The sequence below is a fragment of the Balaenoptera physalus genome (genome assembly GCF_965194825.1).
Source record: "Balaenoptera physalus genome assembly, chromosome: 2".
Classification (NCBI taxonomy): domain Eukaryota; kingdom Metazoa; phylum Chordata; class Mammalia; order Artiodactyla; family Balaenopteridae; genus Balaenoptera; species Balaenoptera physalus.
The window spans coordinates 143519806-143541680 of NC_138883.1; the positions used below are offsets into that span (position 1 = coordinate 143519806).

Consider the following 21875-nt stretch of genomic DNA (forward strand, 5'->3'; position numbering starts at 1 on the left):
CTTCCTGCTGGGCCACGGTCCAGCTCATTGCTCCTCCAGGAAGACGAATCTGCCTGGGACTCCTTCAGCCCTCCATCTCCTCTGGCACGGTCGACGTGGCAGCCGCCTCCTGGCTGTATGGTCTCGATTAGTCATTCCACCTTGGCTCCATCTCCCTTCTAGTAACTTTCCACCCACGCGATTGCCTCCCCCCAGACTCCCGCACCTTCCTGGGTCTGGCCGACCTGGGAGCAGATGCTCACTCGTTCCTTCACTATCACTCCAGCCTCTGGAACACGCACCCACTCACGAAGCTCAACAATGCTGATGAAATGTTCTCCCCGAGGAACCCCTAGGGAGAAAGTGCTTTCATCTCCCAAGGGTTTCGGGGTGTCTGCCTGATGCAGCCTCTGCAGTCCCCAGTGGTCATCAGTGCCAAATTTGGCCAGAAAAAACACATCAAGTAAGATAAGGACTGACAGGTGCCATTGGATTTAGTCATTAAGGGGTCACTGGTAACCGTAGTGAGCGCGATTTCCAGAGGAGGGAATGGAAAGGAAGTGGAGACGGGGTGGGTGCTGAAAGGAGGGGGATGGGACGATGGAACTGGAGAGATCTTATGAGAATGTGGCATCTGCAGAGGCCTCTGAAGGAGACTTTGACAGGCAGAGATAGATAGGCATGGGGGCAGACTGGTGAGGTCATTCTGGGTGAAGGGAATGGCATGAGCAGGAAATCAGGAGGCATGCGTAGCTTATCTGGCCTTGGAGTAGGTCCCTTCCGCCCTTCTGCAATGTTGGTGGTGGAGTGGACATTGCAGCAGTGTCCTCCGAGGAATTTTCCAGCTTTGGGTTTTTTTGGTTTACCGTGGCCTGGGGCTGGTGACAGGGCTTAGGCCTTGTGGACTGGGGGTTTGGGTGCTGTTGGGACAGCCTCAGGAGGGCGTCAGCAGCCCTGGCTCAACTCCCTCCATAGAGAGGAAGCGGCAGGGCCAGGCCCTGAGTGGGTTTAGCCCTGCCTTCAGAGCCTGTTTCCAGGGAAGAAGATGGAGTCTGCTCGGAGAGTCTGGTCTAGACTCTACAGCAGTGGTTCTTAGAGTGTGGTGTCCACACCAGCAGCACCGGCAGCATCTGGAAAGGCCAAACTCTCAGGTGCGCCCCAGATCTACTGAATCTGAAACTCTGGGGGTGGGGCTCAGAATGCACGTTTCTGACAAATTCTCGGGTGATGCTGCTGGTCCAGGGACCACCCTTTGGGAACCACTGGCTTAGAGGCGCTGTACTTTCCTTTTCCCTCGAGTAAAGGTGAGCGCTGGTACTAGCAGGACCGGCCTGCTCTGAGTTTCCACAAAGTGGTGGTCAGGACTTACTCGAGGCTGCTACACCCTGGGCTGAGGCTCTCCCTGGGAGGGGATGCCTCTTCTGAAGACAAAGAAATGAGGTTCCAGGACTGGCGCTAGGGCAAACCTCCTCAGGGTCATGGCAGGTCCTTGGCAACCTGCTTAGTGGCCAAGGAGGTACTCTGTCTCTTTGCAGGTGTGTAACCTTGGGCAGGTAACCAACATCTCACAGCCTCAGTGTCCCCACTGTGAAGTGGATTTACATCGACCTCAGCTGCTTTGAGGATCCCTGAGTCACCACACGTTGCGTACCTGGCTCCTAGCAGGACTGCATAGTGCACGAGTGGTAGGACTTAATGGCACTTTCCTCCCCCTTCCCACAGCGGTGCTGTCCAGCTGCCTGCCCTGTCTTCCGCCATCTCACATGCTACAGGGCCCAAGGGTATTTCCTGGACTGGCAGATCATATTGGCCTCAGGGCCCTTATTTAGTATTAAATGTCCCAGCTTCTCTTCCCCCAAAGATCCCCATCTCCCAGCTAGAAAATGTCTCTTCATTGCTGCCAGGAGAAAGTCCCAATTCTGCAGTCGGGTTCCGCTGCCCTGGGCCCTCTCCTTCCTGGCCTGAGCCATCTGTGCTAACCTGCAAGGCTGCCGAGTGGTCCCTCGCGTGATAAATTGAACAGGCAGTCTAGACGGTACGTGATCCTCTCTGCATTTTTCTCCCAGGGAGAGCAGGATGCTGTCACCACCCTTGTGTTGGGGGGGGTGTCCAGCCCTGGGCGGCCATGGGGAGTCACAGGGCAGGAAAAACATTACTCCACCCAGTTCCCTGTCAGGTGACACTCCCATGCAGTGAAGCTGGTGACAGGGATGTCAAGTGGAGCAGATCCAGACAGAACCCGCGGCATTCATCTGGGAAGGGAAAGGGAAAACAACCTCAGCAGGGCTTGTTTCTCTTCTCCAGGGGAGCTGCCTGGGGCAGAGTCTCTGTTCTCATCAGGGACCACTCTGTAGTCCCGATTCATTTTGAACCAGAGCTTGAACTTGATTGCTCTACACTCTCCCTTCTGAACAATGAAAACAACTCTTCCTCCACCCCTCACCCGTCTCCGCAGCCCCTCTTCCTTCCAGCACAGCTAAGCTTCTCCTGTTGTCTCTACTTCCTCATGTCCCACTCCCTCCTTGGTTCGCTGATGCCCGGCCTCTGTGCCCATCCCTCCTGACACTGCTCTCACCTAGGTCACCAGGGAGCCCTGAATCGCTAGGTGCCAAGCATCCATCTCAGTCCTTACTGAGTTCTCTGATGCCTCTGGCACAGCTGACGGACCATCCCTTCTAGAAAAGCTGCCCTCAGTTTCCATCGCACTCCTTCCTGGAAGTCCTTCAACCACTCTGTTTCTTCTTGTCTCCACCATGCACTCCTCCTTCTTCTCTCACCCTTCAGGGATGCTGACCCCAGGGCCCTGTCCTCAGCCACTGCTCTTCTCTTCCAGGGCAACCTCCTCAGTGAAGTGCATCTGCCCTGTGGCTTCAACCTGCACTCAACCGAGCCCTGGCCCAGACCTCTCCTCGGAGCTGCTGGCCCCTCTGCCCATCTGTCCAGTCCATAGTCCACCTGGATGTTCCACAGGCATCTCAAACCCAGCAAGTCCAAAACTGAGCTGACGAGGTTCCCCCAAAGCTCTCCTGTGCCCGTGCTCCCCTCCCTTGAGAAGCGTCCACCTCTTATAGAAAATTATAGGAGCAGGTGAGAAATTAGAAATGGAGAAAGAAGAAAACAAAGTTTCCACAGTCCCAGCACACAGAAGCAACTACTTTGACTATTTGGGTGTATGCCTCCCAGCCTTCCTTCTATGCTTTTTTTTTTTTTTTTTTAATATTTATTTATTTATTGGCTGCCTTGGGTCTTCGTTGCTGCTCGCGGGCTTTCTCTAGTTGCGGGGAGCAGGGGCTACTCTTCGTTGCGGTGCACGGGCTTCTCATTGTGGTGGCTTCTCTTGTTGCGGAGCACAGGCTCTAGGGCGTGCGGGCTTCAGTAGTTGTGGCACACGGGCTTTGTTGCTCTGCGGCATGTGGGATCTTTCCTGACCAGGGCTCAAACCTGTGTCCCCTGCACTGGCAGGCGGATTCTTAACCACTGCACCACCAGGGAAGTCCCCTTCTATGCTTTTAATATTCCATTTTCCCCACTTAACATTCTAGCATGAGAATGCTCCCATGTTATTACTAATTCTGCATAACTTATTATTTTAAAGCTATTTGGAACAGATAGCACATTCCAACTGTACAAAAGGGGATTTGGTAGAAAGTAAATCTCCCTCCCACCCACAAGTCATCCAGTTCCTTCCCCAAGCCAGCTGCCATTCCTGGTCATTTGCATATCTGTCTAAGGATATCTGTGCCCACACAAGAGCACCTGCAATGCCACCTGCAACTTTTTTACTCATAAAGTAGCACACCATGCACCCTGTTCTACACCTTCTCTTTTTTCATTTATTTTTTAAATTTTTAAATAAATTTATCTATCTATCTATCTATTTGGCTGAGTTGGGCCTTTGTTGCTGCGCACGGGCTTTCTCTAGTTGCAGCGAGAGGGGGCTACTCTTCGTTGCGGTGCGCGGGCTTCTCATTGCAGTGGCTTCTCTTGTTGCGGAGCACGGGCTCTAGGTGTGCGGGTTTCAGTAGGTGTGGCGCACGGGCTTAGTTGCTCCGCAGCATGTGGGATTTTCCTGGACCAGGGCTCAAACCCGTGTCCCCTGCATTGGCAGGCGGATTCTTAACCACTGTGCCACCAGGGAAGCCCTCTTTTTTCATTTAACAATCTATCTTGAAAATCATCCCCAAACTGCTCATAGCGAGCTTCCTCACTTGTTTCCTGACTTTGAGTGCAACACTGCACAGCCTCACCATAGGTTATCAGACTAGTCCTCCACTGAGGGACATTGAAGTTGTTGCCAGTCCTTGTTATTATAAGTCAGACTCTAACAAGGAAGTACTGGGCGGGCGGGGAGGGGGAGGCCCTGGGGAGAAGGAAATGGACATGAGGAAGCTTTGAAGGAGAAATTGAAGAGGCTTGGAGTAAGTGAAAAGTAGTCATAAGCCTGGTAATAGGAAACAGGGTGACAGGAGGAAATGCAGGTGGCTGGTCCACAATGAGTATCATTCGGAGCTCACTGGCACCTAGTGGAAGTAGAACACTAGAAGGATGAGGGCCTCTGATTCAGGCCCGAAGCACAGGAGGGAGGTTAAGGCCAGCGTCATGGGCCAAGGATTGAGCTCAGAGTGGAGGGCGGACCCTGTGCCCTGAGACAGCTCCCAAAACCCTCACAACAACCTGAGAGGTAGTCAATTCCTCCCCATTTTACAGACAAAGAAGCAGGTGATAAAAAGTGGTGGACTCAAGTCCTGCTTCTCTACCACAGCCCAAGGGATGGCTGGGTGGATGGTTAATGTTTAGAGGGGAACAGAGAGCACAGCTGCCTCCAGAGAGGCCCCATATGTGATTTCATGCACTGAATTCAGAGCTTCTTTCCTGACCCCATCGGGTCTCTGAGTGGCAAGCCCTTGGATGAAGTGGCTGTCTGGGGTCTCCGAGGCCCTGCGTGGTACCCTGCCACCTATCTGCCTCTAACCCCAGGGTCTGTGCTCTTTGCTGGCAGGTTTTGCCCATCATTGTTTTCTTCAGCTGCGCCATGTCAGTCCTCTACTACGTGAGCCTCATGCAGTGGATGATCCTGAAGGTGAGTTCTCAAGGTCCCAGCCCGGGCCCTCCCAGAATCACAGGCTGACAGGAACCACACTCTCCCAGAATGCCTTGCTCCCAAGTCCACACCCTCCCCACACCCCCTGCTCTGAGGGGCTGGACCTTCCGGCATCCCCTGCTCCCCAGCCTCCTCTCAGAGTCTACTACCAACCAAACATCTTTTCACAGAGTCTCTCGTCATGCTACTAAGGAGAAATGGCACCAAAATCCAGTGGGGTCTTTGGGGGAGGGAAGTTTACAGAACTGGGGCTGCACTGAGGAGAAGTGTTAGGGGAAAAAATAATTTATACCAAAAAGATCTTGAGAGCAGTGGGCCACGTGGGCCAGACTTGGCTGATATAAATGTCAAATCCTGTGCTTATGTTCATAAAATCTGCTGCACAAAACCAGGATGCAGGAGACAGCATTGGACAAGAGATTCTGAGGTTTTTAGCTGATTGAGCTCAGAATAAACCAGTATCATCAGGCAGCTGCCAGAAATGCAGCCTGTGGTTATGTTAAGAGTGCACAGTACATGGCGTAAGGGAGATAATTATCCCCAAATCTGGAGAATGTGTTCAACCGAGGGGCTATGACAAACTGAACCATCAGTGGGTTAAGTTTGAAAGGGACTGAGACCATACCTTCCATAGAATGGCTGAAGGAAGTAGGGATGAAGGGCCGAAAAAGAGAAGGCCAGGGTGAAGAAGGTTACGGGTAGGATTCTAAACACTTATAGAGGATTAGGGAAAAGGCAGCCTGAGAGGTACCTGCAGTGCAGAGAAATTCCAGGGAAGCAGATTTCATGTTGATTAAAAGAAAGAACTTTTTAATACAGTTTCCCAAAGCCTTTTCACAAAACTCTAGTTTCACAGCAAGTTAATCAATGCTACTAGGTAAAGGGATCCCATGGTCAAATTATTTATTTTATTTTATTTTTGGCCATGCCATATGGCCCAACCAGGTATCAAACCCACGCCCCCTGCAGTGGAAGTGCAGAGTCTTAACCACTGGACTGCTAGGGAAGTCCCTTGGTCAAATAATTTTATGAAGCTAAGCTAGACACCAGCGTAAACAAATTTAAACAAGTTTTGTGCAGGACTTCTCAGAGCCTTTAATAAACTAGTAAGTATTGGTCATCTCCAAGGTGTGCGTGTACAGCAATTCTGAAATATATTTGACCAGGGAATCCTTTTTTCATGGATGGTAAGCCCCCATCAATGGAGGTGTGGAAGGAGAAGATGAATGGACCTTTGGGGAAATGTAGGTGAGGGAGTTCTACCTGGGTTGGGAGTTGGAAGGAAGACTTTTAAGGTACTTCCACCCCTGACTCTCTCTGTCGCTGGGGCTTGCTGATACCAATCCTCAAAGAGCACCCTGCTTCCTTCTAGATCTCCTGGCTGGTGCAGCCCACCATGGGCCCCATGGCCATGGCGACCCTGAGTGTGGCTTGAAACATCTTTGTGAGCCAGGTCAGTATTGCAGCCTCCTGCCCTCAAGGAGGGCGGGTGCCCTGGGTCCCTAGAGCTCTGATTCAGTCAGCAGAAGAGCCGATCAAACCTTCTCCCGGGGTCACCAAAGGCTGCTGCCCTAGGGATGCTCCATTTGGGGATACACTCCTTGCCTGGGTCATGCCAAGGAGGATAGTATCTCCCTGGCACCTCCTACCACCCTAGGCCTAGGCTGTCTTCATCAGCTTAGAGACTCACAAGTCCTACAGATGGAGTCCAATGTTCTCCTTTTATACATGCAGAAACTGAGGCTCGGGGCTGGGAATGCCTTGCCAAGATCCCACAACATAAGCCAGGACTTAGAATCCAAGTCTTCTTCTTCCTGGCCAGGGTTTCTTCCACGACATCAGTTTGTCTTTTTTTCCCTCCCTCTTTCTGAAAATGTGTTTTCCAATATAAGTGTGATTCTGAAGGGACTATCAGTCCTGAGTCCCTTTCAGAAGGCCCGACCCTCCTAGGGGTGAGACTCTGGTGACTGTTCCAGAATCCTGGCCCATCTGCCCAACATGTAAGTCACCAAAAAGACATACTTGCCAAAGTATGCCATATTTCACTGGACAGTTTAGGAAACTTTGGAGAATATTTGCATCTTTTTTGCTATGATGCAAGTGTGTTTAAGCCAATTAAGACAGATGTGCTTTCAGATAAATAGTCCAAAATCCCTTAGTTGTTCAAAATGAGGCAAAAGAGAAAAAAATATTTCAGTATCAGCATTTATTTTATATAAAATGCTGCAAATGTAATCAATGGTTTTTGCTGAGAAAATACAAATCTTAGGTGAATGTGACACGATAACCGGAAGAGCTCCAAAGGTGAATTAACTTTTGGGGGGACGGGGAGCCTTCAAGGATTAGTGGCATCATTTCAAGCTCAGTGTTGGCAGGCCTGGGCCCTATTCTCTTCTCTGGCCACAGTCTGTCCCCAGGGGATTGCCCCAGCCCCATGGCTTAAATACTTCCTCTCCCCTAAACTCCAGTCTGATATATATCCAACTGCCCCCTTGACCCTCCACTTGGATATCCTTAGATAATTTACTAGGCAAGTCCAAACAAGCAGAAACCTTGATTCCCTCCCTCAACACACCTGCACATCTCCAAGACTTTCCCTTCTCAGTAAATGGCAACGTCTTCGATGAGGTTGTTAGACAAAAATCGAGGAGTCATCCTTCCTTCCTTTGCTTCCCTTGCTCCCAGCTGCATCCAGTCCATCAGCAAGTCCTGGCAGCTCTGCCCCACATCACATCCCAGACCTGCCCTGCTGCCCTTTTTCTTTTTTTTGCTATGAGCCACACTTGTCTCTCACCTGGACACCACAATCACCTCCTCTCTGTTCTCCCTGCCACCATTGCTGCCCCTACCCATCCTTCACACACAGGCTGGAGTAGCCCTTTATTTATTTATTTTTTTAAAATTATTTAATTATTTTTTTTTTGGCCACGTGGCATGTGGGATCTTTTTTTTTTTTTTAATTTATTTATTTTTGGCTGCATTGGGTCTTCATTGCTGTGTGCGACTTTCTCTAGTTGTGGTGAGCGGGGGCTACTCTTCGGTGCAGTGCGTGGGCTTCTCATTGCGGTAGCTTCTCTTGTTGCAGAGCATGGGCTCTAGGCATGTGGGCTTCAGTAGTTGTGGCACGCAGGCTCAGTAGGTGTGGCTCGTGGGTTCTAGAGCACAGGCTCAGTAGTTGTGGCTCATGGGCTTAGTTGCTCCATGGCATGTGGGATCTTCCTGGACCAGGGCTCGAACCCGTGTCCCCTGCATTGGCAGGCGGATTCTTATCCACTGCGCCACCAGAGAAGCCCAGCATGTGAGATCTTAATTCCCCAGCTAGGGATCGAACCTGCGCCCCTGCATTGGAAGCGCAGAGTCTTAACCACTGGACAGACAGGGAAGTCCCCTGGAGTGGCCCTTTAAAAACCCAAGTCAGATCATGCCTCTGCCTGCTGAGGTCCACTGCTTACCCTGCCTTGTCCATCTGCCCTCCACCTCCCCCATCTCTATCCCTATTCCATAGCACAGTCTGGAACATAGTATGTACTATAATTATTTATTGAATGAATAAACGAATGGCTCCAGGCTTCCCCACGTGCCCTGAACTAAACACGCCATCGAATGCCCCAGTTCCTTTCTTTCTGGCAACTCCCATGGCTTCATTAAACGTTCAGGCTTGGAGTTACATCTGCTTCTGGTCCTTTGCACGAACAGAGGTAATTCTTTGAAACTCTCTGACCTTCTGCTCTCCTGGAACGTGGAGACGACCACTTCTTTCCTAGAAGGTTGTAAGTGATGAGTGTGAGGGGCTTAGCTGGGTGCCTGGATGTGGGAGGCACTTGACACAGGGGAGCATTATCAGGCCCAAAGGAAGGGCTGGGGGTCCTTCCACAGAGCTGGGCTGATGCTGAGGTTCAGAGAGGCTCAGCCAAGTACAGACTCTGGTCCTCACCCCACCCTGCTGTCTCTTCCCCTGGGGTCCCCAGCCCTCACTGTGACCTGCTCACTCCCAGGTGGAGGGGGTGCGCCCCAAGTGCCCGTGCTAGCCTGACCAGCTCTGCTTGTTTGACATCTTTCCCGTTTGCAGACTGAGGCTCCTCTACTGATCCGGCCCTACTTGGCAGACATGGCACTCTCTGAAATCCACGTTGCCGTGACCAGAGGCTATGCCACCATTGCCGGCAGCTGCTGGACGCCTGCATCTCCTCTGGGGTATGTGGACCCCTCCTTCTGCTTGCTGAAAACCAAGAACCTGAAACCCACCTTGGTGGGAGCCCCACACAGCTCCTGGCCAGAGCGACCTGGGGTCTTCTCTCGTGGGCTACGTCCTAAACCAGGGCTGCTGTGATGGTGGGAGAGGCTTCACCTGAGTAAGGCAGGCCAGGTGGGCTGGACCATTTGGGCTTCTCACGTGGCCAGTGGGAGCAAAGGTTTCCAGTGTTCTGCTTACTGAGGCAAAGTGCTAAGGTTTTTAATATCCCCATTTCATGGATGAGGAAATTGAGACTCAGAGAGTGAGATGCCCAAAGCCAGGATTTGAGCCCAGACCTGTCTGACTCCAAAACTCAGACACACAGTCCCCCACCTAGGCCATCCCTGGAGCTTTGTCCTACTCTTCCTGCACCCCGTCCTCTCACCTCCTCTCCTTTACACCCTCTCTGGGCACAAGTCCTTCCTCTACTCCTAAATTATTACTTGTGCAGCTTTCTGAGCACAGTACATTTCTAAATCAAATTCCAGTGGTATGAATCGGGCCCTTAAACCAATCACAACACTAGTGCATGGCAAGCAGAGATGAATCTTCAATGTGTCGCCTACAAAGTGCCTGGTAATAATGCATTACATTTGTGTAAAACACTGTACTTGTTTGTGTTTTCACATGCAAGTCTTTCAAGATTTTATTTTTTTCCCCTTAAATATTGAAGAAATTCTTGCTTCTTACAGAAGTGAATAAAGTAAAAAAAAAAACTTCACTCCCACTTCCCATGGATAGCTGCTCTTACTAGATGAGAACAGCGATGCTCAAAGTGTCCTCAGTGGGCCAGCAGAAACAGCTTCACCTGGGAACTTGTTAGAAATACAAATTCTTGGGCCCCTCTGTAGACCTGCTGAATCAGGAATGCTGGGGATGGGGCCCAGTGTCCTGTATTGTAACAAGCCTTCCAGGTGATTCTGATACTCGCTCAATTTGGGAACCACTGACTTAAAATATGTCATTCCAGATATTTCTGTGTAAAAAGTCATTTAAGTACATATAACTGAATATACATATACTTGCTTTTTTTTTTTTTTTTACCAAAGATGAGGTAATTCTATTCACACTTTTCTGCAACTTGCCTTTTTCTTATAAAATTCTGAGCGTGACATGAAATCCGAAAGTGTAAAGCAAAAAGTTGACAGAGCTAACTAATAAAAATGAAAAACCTCTGAAAGGTAAAAATATCACAATTTTTTAAAAGTTTAATGATTGATCAGGAAAGAAAAGTTCATAAATTATAAACAGATATTCAAGCTCACTGATAAATTAAAACAATAATAACTTATATTTCTTCTCAAGGATATGCAAAATTTTACATGCCTCTAAATGGCAAGGCTGCAGGGCATTCATATACTCTTTTTTTTTTTTTTGGCTGCGTTGGGTCTTTGTTACTGTGCGCAGCCTTTTCTCTGGTTGCGGCGAGCGGGGGCTACTCTTCATTGCAGTGCACTGGCTTCTCATTGCAGTGGCTTCTCTTGTTGCAGAGTACGGGCTCTAGGCACGTGGGCTTCAGTAGTTGTGGCACTCGGGATCAGTAGTTGTGGCTGGTGGGCTCTAGAGCGCAGGCTCAGTAGTTGTGGCACACGGGCTTAGTTGCTCCATGACATGTGGGATCTTCCCAGACCAGGGCTCGAACCTGTGTCCCCTGCATTGGCAGGCGGATTCTTAACCACTGCGCCACCAGGGAAACCCCATATACTCTTCATGGGAGTGTAATTTGCTCTAACCTTTTTGGAAAACACCTATCAGTCGATTTAAAAATACTCCTCTTTGATCCAGTTAGGAATATTATGATACAGAAATATTTTCACAAGTGGTCAAAAGATGCAAAATTCCAACATTATTTGTAATAGCAAAAAACCCAAGAAACATAAATGTAGAGCAGTAAGGGAATGAGCTGCATAAGTTCATCCGTGCAATGCACGGTCACTCAGCCCCTAGGGTGAGGTGGGCCTCCGTGCGCTGGTTTGGAGAAGGGCAGCCTGCCTCTCCCAGGGCCCAGGCTCTCCTGATGCTGTGTGTGAATGGGTCGGGGGATGAAAGAATGACCAGCACTGGTCTCAAATTCCACCTGTCTTTCTCATCTCTGTCCTTGAGGATGGCCAAGGGGATGAGGTAACCTGCCCCTCAGTCCCTCCTTCCCTCAGGACACCTGGGCCACACCAGGAGGCTCAGCTCCGCATACCCACAGAGCTGTCTGGGCAGGATAGCTGCTGCCTCGTGACTTCTCAAGAAGGCCCCTTGCACTCTGAGGCTTTGTCTTCTCCGCCCCGCACCCTCCACCTAGAATTTTAGAGGTCATCTGGTTTGCACCTTTTCTCACCAAAGCCTAGGAAGGGCCCATCAGAGCTGATGCATGCCATCCCCCTCCCCCATACCTCACCACCAATTGATTTTGGAAGGAATTTGATATTTCGAAAATGAAAACTTGAAACTTTGTTCCTGAAACTTTTTTCATGGTGGCGTATTGGGAGAGGGGTTGCCCTGCTATCTTTGGGACTTAGAGCCTTTGAATGTCTTAACCTTGCTTTGGGTCCCACAAGCCAGTTAAAAAAATGGTATTCTTTCTATCGCATAAGCGTCGTTGCCATTACTTAAGACTAAAGTACTGGAAGAACTCTCTCCCTTTTCCACAATCGCCTTACAGCTCAGCCTCCTTTCCTTCCCTGTCTCAGGCCAGAGTCCAGGCCCAGCCCCAGGCAGGCGGGCCTTCCCACTGAAGGAGCCTGGTACCCACTTCCCTTTAGCTCTACAGAATGTTCAGAGGCCACCAGGATCAGCCAAGTGGCCGCGGGTCTCCATCCACAGCCTCTGGTACGGAAGCCCCAGGCTACCACCGTAGCTGGCCTGGTGAAAGGCACCTAGTCCACCTTCCTTCCCTCCTCCCCTCCCGCTTCTGGATCTGCCCCCAGCCTGGTCACAGAGAAGCTCTCTTCTGCCCCCGCCTGGCTCTTGGCCGCCACTACAGCAGCCCCCAGGCTTCCTCACACAGCCCTGCCTTCCCACCCTCTCCCCTCTCTCCTTTCATGCCCTCTTCCAGGCAGTTCCTCACTGTATCTTGGGCTCTGCCCTTAGCCCCTGAATTCCAAAGAGAATGCCCCCTTTCTCTCTCCTCCCTTCTCTTTGATGCTCAGCTTCTGGCTGCCTCTTCCCTGCACCCCTCCTATTGCTAAAATCTGGATATTTCTAGACCTGTGCTGTCCAGCACAGCAGCCACTAGTCACACATGGCTATTAAGCCCTTGAAATGTGATCGGTCTGAAATGAGATCTGCTGTGACACTTAGTATGGAAAAATCAATTAATATATTTTATTGATGTTTTACATTGATTACAGGGGTAGAAAGATAATATGTTAGGTATATTGGGTTAAATTAAATACATTAATGAAATTAATTTCATCTGTTTCTTTTTACTTTTTTAATTGGCTGCTAGAAAACTTAAATCACAGTTGTGCTATATTTGTATCAGACAACACTGGTCTAGACTTTCTCCCTGGTCTGAGGTTCCAAGTGTCACTTGACTGAATCCTTTCACTGTGACCTCCACATACATGTCCCTTTTCAGTGTGTTTCCCAAAAGCTCTAAGGTAGGCACGAGCTCTCTCTGCTAAAACCCCAGAAACTGGCTTCCCTACCCACCCCTTTGGTTCGGGATCATTGTGAGAAGAGATCCAGATGTGTGCCTCGGGCTGTGAACACAGGATGGGTTGAGGGGATGGCCACTGATGTTTCTCAATCAACTGTGCAAGAGTGGGAGCCCCTGGGACAGGGTCTGGGAGGCCCAAGCAGGGCCAAGTAAGAGTCAACCACATGCTTAGTTTCTACATCTGTAAAATGGGTGGAATTACTGCCCACCTCACAGCAGTCTAAGAATTAAATGCCATAATAAACAGAAAACACCTGGCAAGGGACTTCCCTGGTGGTACAGTTGTTACGACTTTGCCTTCCAATGCAGGGGGTGCGAGTTCGATCCCTGGTCCGGGAGATAGGATCCCACATGCCTCACGACCAAAAAACCAAAACATAAAACAGAAGCAATATTGTAACAAATTCAATAAAGACTTTAAAAATGGTCCACATCAAAAAAAAATCTTAAAAACAAAAAACAAAAAAACGCCTGACATGGTGTTGAAAAAGTGGTTGTTCTTTCTCTGACATATTAGGGTCAGAAGTCCAGCCTTCTAAAACTGGCCCATTTTATGCTTTGCGGTGTCTGGATTTATTTCCTTTCTCAGTAAAGACCTTTTTGAAAGTTCAAATGGATGGCTCCTACCCTCTATCCCTCTTCACATAGGACACCTTTGGGTAGAGGAAGGAGGGCCTTGGGCAGGAGTGGGCCCTGTCACGCTGGGACAGAAGGCATTCCTGACCTGGTGTCTGGAGGCAGCGCTGGGGAATGTCATGGCCCTGAGGCATAACTGGCAGCAGGGAGGCCGCGTGTGGGCTGACCCAGTGCCCCCGGGAGCCCTGCCAGTGCAGGACTCAGCCCTTTCCAAGATGAGCAGGAAATGACTGCCTGGGGCATTTGAGGCAGTGGCCACGACTGGCCCATTCAAAGGGCAGTGTCCAGGAATGTGCAGGGTGTGATCCCCACTGAGACTCGAGTTGACAAACCAGATGTAGCCTCCAAGCTGGAGGAAGGGGGAGGGTCCTGGCTGGTGGAGGGAAAAATCCCAACATTCCAGATGTGGTATTGTGCCCGCTGGAGCTGGGCGGCCGAGGAGGAGGCCAGCAAAGCCCCAAAGCTTGGCCTGGAAAGTCCAGAGAGGACACCTGCCTGAGGCCTGCACACCCAGTGCCTGTGATGGGGGCGCGTGGGAGGTGGGTGCTGGAGCTGGTACACATCTTAAGGGGTTCCTGCTTACCGCTGAAAGGAAACAAAGGGGCTTTAAGAGAAGAAGGAGGAGGATATTACAAGGGTTTCAGAGCCTCAGAGGGTCTCTGAGGCCTGGTTCCTCATCAGTAGTTCCTGGTACTTCCATGGGCTTCTTTGGCCCTCTGCTTTATTCACCTGAACATGTAGCTTAAACTTACCTCCCCTCCTTTTGTTCCTTTTTATTTAAAATTTTAAAACTGCAGTTGATTTATTACAAACTTTAAGAAAAAGTCTATTTTACTTTTCTGCTTATAAAAACAGTATATATCATGTGGACATTTAGAAATACACAGAAAAGCTGAAAGAAAAGAAAATCACTCTGGCCCCACTAGCCAGGGACAGACAGTTGGTTGACATTTCGGTGTATTTCTTTCTGATCTTCCTTTTATGCATAGTTGTGGAGTTTGTTTTTTCCCCTATCATTGTGGTTATGCTCTATATGCAAGTATGCGGGCATTTCTCCACATCATTGTGAAGCCTTGGTAACCATTGTTTTTGATGGCAGCTTGACAATCATAGCCATCCCCCCATTGTCAGATGTTTGGGTTGGTTCTAATTCTCCCATTTGGTAAATAACACAGTGGTGAAAAAGTGTTCCATCTCTGTGAAGAGAACAGGGAAGCAAAGGGTTTGGGACCACAGTGAGGATGAAAATTCAGGAAGGGAGAATCCCGGGGGCTCTGGTAGCTCCATCATCTTGCTGTGAGGGCTTCTATAGCGTGGCTCCAGGAGACCGACCCAGAGTCAAAGGGTGGGTGTTGTATGTTGTAGGGGCAGATTTCCTTCGAAACAGCTCTCTGACCACAGGAGTAGAGGTGATGGGCTGCCTTGAGGTGGTGAGTTCCCTGCCACAGTATGTGACAGGAAGGATCCTCTAGAGGGAGGACTTTCCTTTACTACGAGGTCAAATTAGGTCACATCTTGGATCCATTCCAACTCTCAGGTTCTGTGAGCTTTGTCTGAAACCATCACAAATCCCTCAGCCAATGATGAACCAGCCCTCAGATCAGTGGTCAAAGAAAGACAGCCTAGAAGGGAAGGAAGAACCTTGAACTTGGAGCCGAAAGACACGACGGGTCTAATTCCTTCCCTTCCTTTATTTTGGGCAAGTCATATTTAACCCTTTGGGGCCTCAGTTTCCTTGTCTGTCAAGTGGGATAACAGTACTTGCCCTGCCTAACTTCCTGAAGTCCTGGGGGAGGTGTGGGAATAGAAGGTTCTGTGCATACAGCCTGTGACCCTCTACACATAAAATGTATTACTATCATCTGTGACAGTGACAGCAGTACCGATGATGGTGATATACCAGCGGGGTAGAGTACCATGTCCCCCTGCTGCCCTGGGCCACACTTCTTGGCCTCCACATTTCCTGACATCTCTCTATAACCCTCATTCTCACTCTTGCAGATCGATGCTGCCTCCTTAATTGCTGCCTCTGTGATGGCTGCCCCTTGTGCCTTAGCCCTCTACCCGGAGGTGGAGGAGTCCAAGTTCAGGGGTGAGGAAGGAGTGAAACTGACCTACAGGTGAGCACAGCAGGAGGGTCTGCAGAGAGGGGAGTGGGGGGGAGGGGCGGAGACAGGAGCAGAGGTGGGGGCAGCAGCAGGTCCTATTTTCTCTGCCCATCTCCGTCTTTCACCAAGCCCAGCCCACCTCCCCTCTCTCACTGCCCTGGTCGCAGCTTCACTTGTGAAGATACAGACTCCAGTTCTCGCATCTTATTTTCCAGTCTCTGACCATAAGGAAACATGAACTAGTCAAGGCATGGGCAAGTGACCTGGTTCTTGGGGATGTGCCTGGTGTGTGTGTGTGTGTGTGTGTTGAGGAGGGTCGTGAAAAGGTTCCACACCACTTTCTCTACATGCCTTGAGGTCTGATCCCCAGTGTCAATTGCATTGACATGTTGAGCGCCGTCCTTGATTTCACTCACCTCCTAACATCTCTTTATCATAGTCTTAGCAACCTTTGTGTAACATTTAATTCTTAAAAAATGTTGAAAGACACGACTTTTGACAAATGTGCTTGTGGATACAACAGGCATCCCCAACCGCACAACTTCCTGAAGGTCTAGAGCAGCACTGCCCTAGAGAAATATGAGTCACATCTATAATTAAAATTTTCTAGTACTCATCTTTTAAAAAGTAAAAAGAAGCAGGTGATTTCAATAAAATGTTTTATTTAACTAAATATATCCAAAGTATTGTCATTTTAACATGTAATCAATATAAAAATTATTAATAAGGTATTTCATATTCTTTCTTTTTTTTTGGACTCAATCTCTGAAATCTCGTGTGTATATTTGCAACACATTTCAATTCAGATCAGCCTCCTTTTCAAGTGCTCAAAAGTCACACGTGGCTAGTGGTTTCTGTCTTGGACAACATCTGTGCTAGGAGTCTGGGTCTTATCCTAGTGCTTGGGCCAGCCCCTTTCTCTCTCTGGTCTCAGAGGGAAAACAAGGACCACTGGCTCTGAAATGCTCTGTCCAAGGTTCTTCTTTGAGCCTGTAGGGTGGGGAGCCCTGCTGTTTGTGGAGATAGGACAATAATGATGGCTCTTGATCCCATCAACAGAGATGCTCAAAACCTCTTAGAAGCAGCTAACAGTGGGGCCGCCATGTCCGTGAGGGTCGTGACCAACATCGCAGCCAACCTGATTGCTTTCCTGGCTGTGCTGGCCTTCATCAACGCTGCCCTCTCCTGGCTGGGAGACATGATGAACGTCCAAGGGCTCAGCTTCCAGGTACAGTTCCAGCCACCCACACAGCCTGTGGAGGGGGTGGTCCTGGCTGGTGGGTGATGGTGGGTGGACACCCACAGAGCCCAGGCCAACCCCCGTCCCAGCCACTCCTCTTGCCTCATGCCTAGGCTCATCTGCTCCTACATCCTGCGGTCAGTGGCCTTCTTGATGGGCGTGGCCTGGGAGGGCTGCCCGGTGGTGGCTGAGCTGCTGGGAATGAAGCTGTTTCTGAACAACGGGCGCCGAGGAGTGGGCCGGTTCCAGGAAGCAGTAGATCTCTGTGAGTGTCCCCATCCCCACCCTGGGGCAGGGCGTGATGCAGCGGCTCCCCTGTGGGCCCGGCTGAGACACACTGTGGGGCTGCTCATCCTCCCACATCCCGTTGCCCTGGGCAACAAGTCAGCTTCAGAGGCCATCTTTCTCAAGGCCTCTTAGGAGGCTGAGGTTGAGAAAGAGCCCCGTTGGAGGTATCTGAGCTCCAGCTGTAGACAGGCCACCATCCTGTGCAGCCCTGGGCCAGCCGCTGCACCTTGCCTCTTCTGTTGGAAAACAAGTGTAGAACTTGCCACGCCTACCCCGAAGGAATGGATGTGAGCATCTAATGAGCTAAGAGAGTAAAACAGGGAGACCTCACCACCACATTCATCTTCAATATATTGGATTCAGTTCAGGGGTTAGTTTCTTCTGTTAAGACTTATTTATTTATCTATCTATCTATCTATTTATTTATTTAGTTGCAGCACATGGGATCTTCGTTGCCCCGTGCGGGATCTTCGTTGCAGCATGCGGGATCTTTTTCTTTAGTTGCAGCATGTGGGATCTTTTAGTTGCGGCATGCGAATTAGCATACAAAGTCTTAGTTGAGGCATGTGGGATCTAGTTCCCCGACCAGGGATCAAACCGGGCCCCCTGCATTGGGAGTGCGGAGTCTTAGCCGCTGGACCACCAGGGAAGTCCCTGTTAAGACATTAAAAAAAAGAAGAAAACTATAAAACTTTCTAAAATGAAACTCTCTAAAAGAATAACAGCTGTATGTAACACGATTGAGAATGACAAAATTACCCATCATCTTATCATCCCAAAATTACAGCTATTATAATATATAATATAATTATAATTAACTATAATAAATATAATAATATAATATATAATTCCATTATTTGGCTATTACACACAATGCTGAAATGAATAGCTTTTTGCACAGAACTTCTCCCTCCTCTCCGAGCATTTCCTCAGGAGCTTTCCCAGATGTGGGATGACTGAATCACATGGCACAAATCCTTGTGTGGTTGCTGCCAGTATCTTTCCCAAGGGGTTGTAACAACTGAAACCGCCCCAGCTGTGCCTGTGAGCATTGATTTTACCACATGCTGAACAGGGCTGAGTAGCCTCTTAAAAAAAAAAAAAGTTTTGTTACTTTAAGGGGCAAATAATAGTTCATTGTTTTCACTTGTTACTGGGTTACTAGGAACTTTTAACATAAAATTTTTTTCTTGCCTTTTAAATTATTTTTTTAATTGTAAAGGAATGTACTCTTTAGTTTAAAAAAAAAAAGTTTGTATAGAGTAAAAAGCCCAGGTTTCCCCTCACTCCTCATTTTCAGCTCCAGTATCACTCCCTTCTCTAGAGATAGTGGGTGGTATGTGCCTTCAGGATCTTTTTAAATGAACTTCATTCCTTCAGCAGGTATTTGTTGAGACCTCTGAAGTGCCAGGCCCTCTGCTGGGTACCAGGGATAAAAAGGGGAATTCGACAGACATGGTCCCTGGTGACATGGAACTTACACCTAGTGTTTGACACAAGCAAAACGCAAGAAAGCAAAGGAATAAAAAATTTTAAAACCACAATTTGTGGTAAGTTCTATGACGGAAACAATAAGAGGAAACAGGGAGGGGGTCTTCCTTGACTGGGCTGGTCAGAAAAGGCCTCCCTGAGATGTGGTTATTAGGCCAAGACTTGCAGGGAGGAGGAGGGGCCAGGAGAAATTGGGAAGAGCATTTCAGGCAAAGAAAGAGGCACATGCAAAGGCCTTGAGGTTGAAAAGCACTTGTTTGGAGAACTGAGAGGAGAGCAGCGAGGTTAGAACAGGTGGTAATTGTAATAGAGAGTGACACAGGCTGAGGAGCAGTAGGAAGTTACTGAAGATTTGACTTTTGACATTTTAAGATTACTTGGGCAGCTTGGGAGGGTGATTGTAGGTGAGTAAGCAGAATGCAGGTACCTTAATATTTTTTCATCAATTTGTATAAACTCTGTATGTTATAAAGATATTAACCCTTTTCTGTTACATTTTCTACATATATTTTTCCTAGTCTTTTTTTCTCCCCTTCATTCTGTATTCAGGGATTTTTTAAACACAAAATTTACACCAAATCTTTGCATTTCTTCTATAATATCTAAATTTAGAAAGTTATCTCCATTCCAAAAATCTGTCAAGGGTTAAATTCCTGAAACAATATGGTGAAGTAGTTAAAATCATGCGCTTTGGAGTCAGACAAAACTGAGTTCCAATTCTGACACAGCTGCATTTTTGCTGTGTGAACTTCCTCAGCCACTTCTGTGAGCCTCAGTTTGCTGCTCTCCAAAATGAGAGTAATAATATTATTTTGTAACAATAATAATTATTCTATATTTCTTATTATTTGATGTTTAAAATATTCATATTTATCTGCTTCAGTGATTTAGAATTAATTTTTTATATGGTGTGAGGTATGGGTCTAAGCCAATCTTTTTTTACAAATTGTTCCATTTTGGCTCTTAACACTTCTAAGAAATTACACAACCGTTCAGAGCAAAAGGGAAGGAGAATTACCTTGCTTAAATACCTCCTCTGTGCCTGGTACTTCCTGTACATTAGATGATCTTTATGACAGTCTTTCCAGGCAGCTACTATTATTCCCACATTCCTGATGGAGAAACTAAAACTTAGGAGGCTATCGACTTGCTCAACCTGAAATAGGCCATGACAAGCCTGGAACCCAAGCTGACTGGGCTCCAAATCCCTCCCTCTCTTCAATGGGCCACCATCCTGCTCTTTGGGCATGACAGCACCTCAAAGGACCTCAGCCTGAGCTCATTCTCCGTAAACAAATGTGCGGGGCTGCAGCATGTCGGGAAGGGCCGTTCGCTCACTGCTCCTGGGTACAGAGCTTAGTAGGGCCAAAGTGAGAGGACTGGGCCAGCCTGAATCATACCCAGAAAGGCTGGTAATTAAGGAGATTCAAGGGCAGATGAGAAGGGGGCTATGTTTGTGAGGTGGTGCAGCTTGAGTTGACTTAGAGGTAGGTGTGCATGGCTGGGAAAGGGCAGCACCGAGCGCTTCAAAGGTCAAAGGCACATAGGCAGTGGGTGAAATTAAGGCCAGGGTACGGGGTGGTTTGAGCAAACTCCCATCCCATCTGAGGGAAGCCCCTCCCCGCTCATCTTCTGTCTTCTCAGGTCAGAGCAGAAATACGACGTTTGCCCTCTGTGGATTTGCCAACTTCAGCTCCATTGGGATCATGCTGGGAGGCCTGAGTGAGTCCTATAGGGGCCTCTCGGCATCCTGGAGAGTCGGGGATGGACACTAGTCCTGGCCCTGAGACACTTCTTGGGGATCTGTAGGTCTCAGTTCTCCCATTAGTCTAAGGCAGAGCCTGAACAAGGCGGCCGTAGAGCTTCCTCCCAGCCCCGGCATTTCATGATTTCTCTGCTGCCGGGGTAGCCCGGGAGGTTAGCACCTCAACCTTGTAGGCCAAGCCTGGCTCAGGGCTCTGGGGAGGGTCGGGAGGTGCAGTGGTGACCTGCCCCCTGAGGCTTTAGTTCCCGTACCCACAAGGGACAGGCAGGCCTGGTGGGGCCTAGGGAAGAAGGCTCTGCACAGCTCTCAGCTCTTTACAAAAAACATCTCCACCCCCTGCAGTTCCCTGCCTGGTGGTGTAACCATCCCGTTTTGCTGAGTCTTGCGAAAGTGAATGATGGCCCAAGTCACTCAGCTAATAAGTGGCTGAACCTGTGTTTAATCCCAGGTCTGCCTGACTCCAAACTCACGTTCTTTTCCTACACTTGCCACTGATGGCATGTGGGGAGGTGTGGAGTGCTACCTAGGGGCCCGAGTCAGGCCAAGGAGGACTCCCAAACTCAAAAGCATCAGGAGGACAGCGTCTGTCCCTCTGGCCACCCAGAAGAGAAAGGGGTGTCAGCAGATGCAGCCGGAGGCAAGATATAGGCAGAGGGGCATGCTGGGTCCTGGCCCTGAGCACTCCCGTCCTCTTGCAGCCTCCATGGCCCCCCAGCAGAAGAGCAGCTTCTCCCAGATCATGCTCTGCACAGGGGCCTGTGTGTCTCTGGTGAATGCCTGCGTGGCAGGTGAGTGCAGGCCTGGTGGGCTCAGGACTCAGAGCCCTGATTCTCCAGCTGGCCCTGGTCCAGGGCCAGGCACTGGGGCTCTGGCCTCTCTGGAAGTCCTTGGGTGGGGTTGGAGGGTAGTGAGGGGCCGGGCCCTGCCCACCAGCTGCTTTCCCTGCACAGGGATCCTCTACATGCCCGGGGGGCTGAGGTCGACTGTGAGTCCCTCCTGAGCACGACCCTCAGCAGCAGCAGTTTTGAGGTGCACCAGTGCTGCCGCCAGGCCTTCCAGAGGTGAGAACCTGGGCCGTGGGGCGGAGGGACCCTGACAGTGATGGGGTGCAGGAGGCCCGATTTCCCGGCGGAGGCCTTTGGCACCAGGGCAAGGGGTAGAAATGTCATGGCTGTGGCTGATGTGACCAAGGGAGGAGGAAGTGGGGCTTGAGGACCAAACTGAGAGATGAAGTTTGGACCAGAGACATGGAGCAACTTCCCCAAAGTTGCACAGCCTTTAGTGGCCAGCAGAGCCAGGCCTAGAGCTCAGACTGCAGCCTTTGCTTCTTTTCAGCACCGACCCGGAGTTCACCCTAGAGGCCCTGGACAACTGCTGTTGA

The 21875-nt window shown here is 49.5% G+C and overlaps 1 protein-coding gene across 1 annotated transcript in view; it reads left to right on the forward strand.

Annotated features, from left to right (window-relative positions):
* The window catches only part of SLC28A1 (solute carrier family 28 member 1), a 55048-nt gene that overhangs the window by 29071 nt on the left and 4102 nt on the right, over positions 1-21875 (forward strand). Inside the window, 14 exon segments of the mRNA XM_082449138.1 lie at positions 4979-5059; positions 6453-6512; positions 6516-6533; positions 9150-9243; positions 9246-9274; positions 15604-15722; positions 16770-16938; positions 17065-17289; positions 18569-18788; positions 20374-20451; positions 21193-21282; positions 21445-21459; positions 21462-21555; positions 21830-21872. Coding sequence (XP_082305264.1) covers positions 4979-5059; positions 6453-6512; positions 6516-6533; positions 9150-9243; positions 9246-9274; positions 15604-15722; positions 16770-16938; positions 17065-17289; positions 18569-18788; positions 20374-20451; positions 21193-21282; positions 21445-21459; positions 21462-21555; positions 21830-21872 — 1335 coding nt within the window.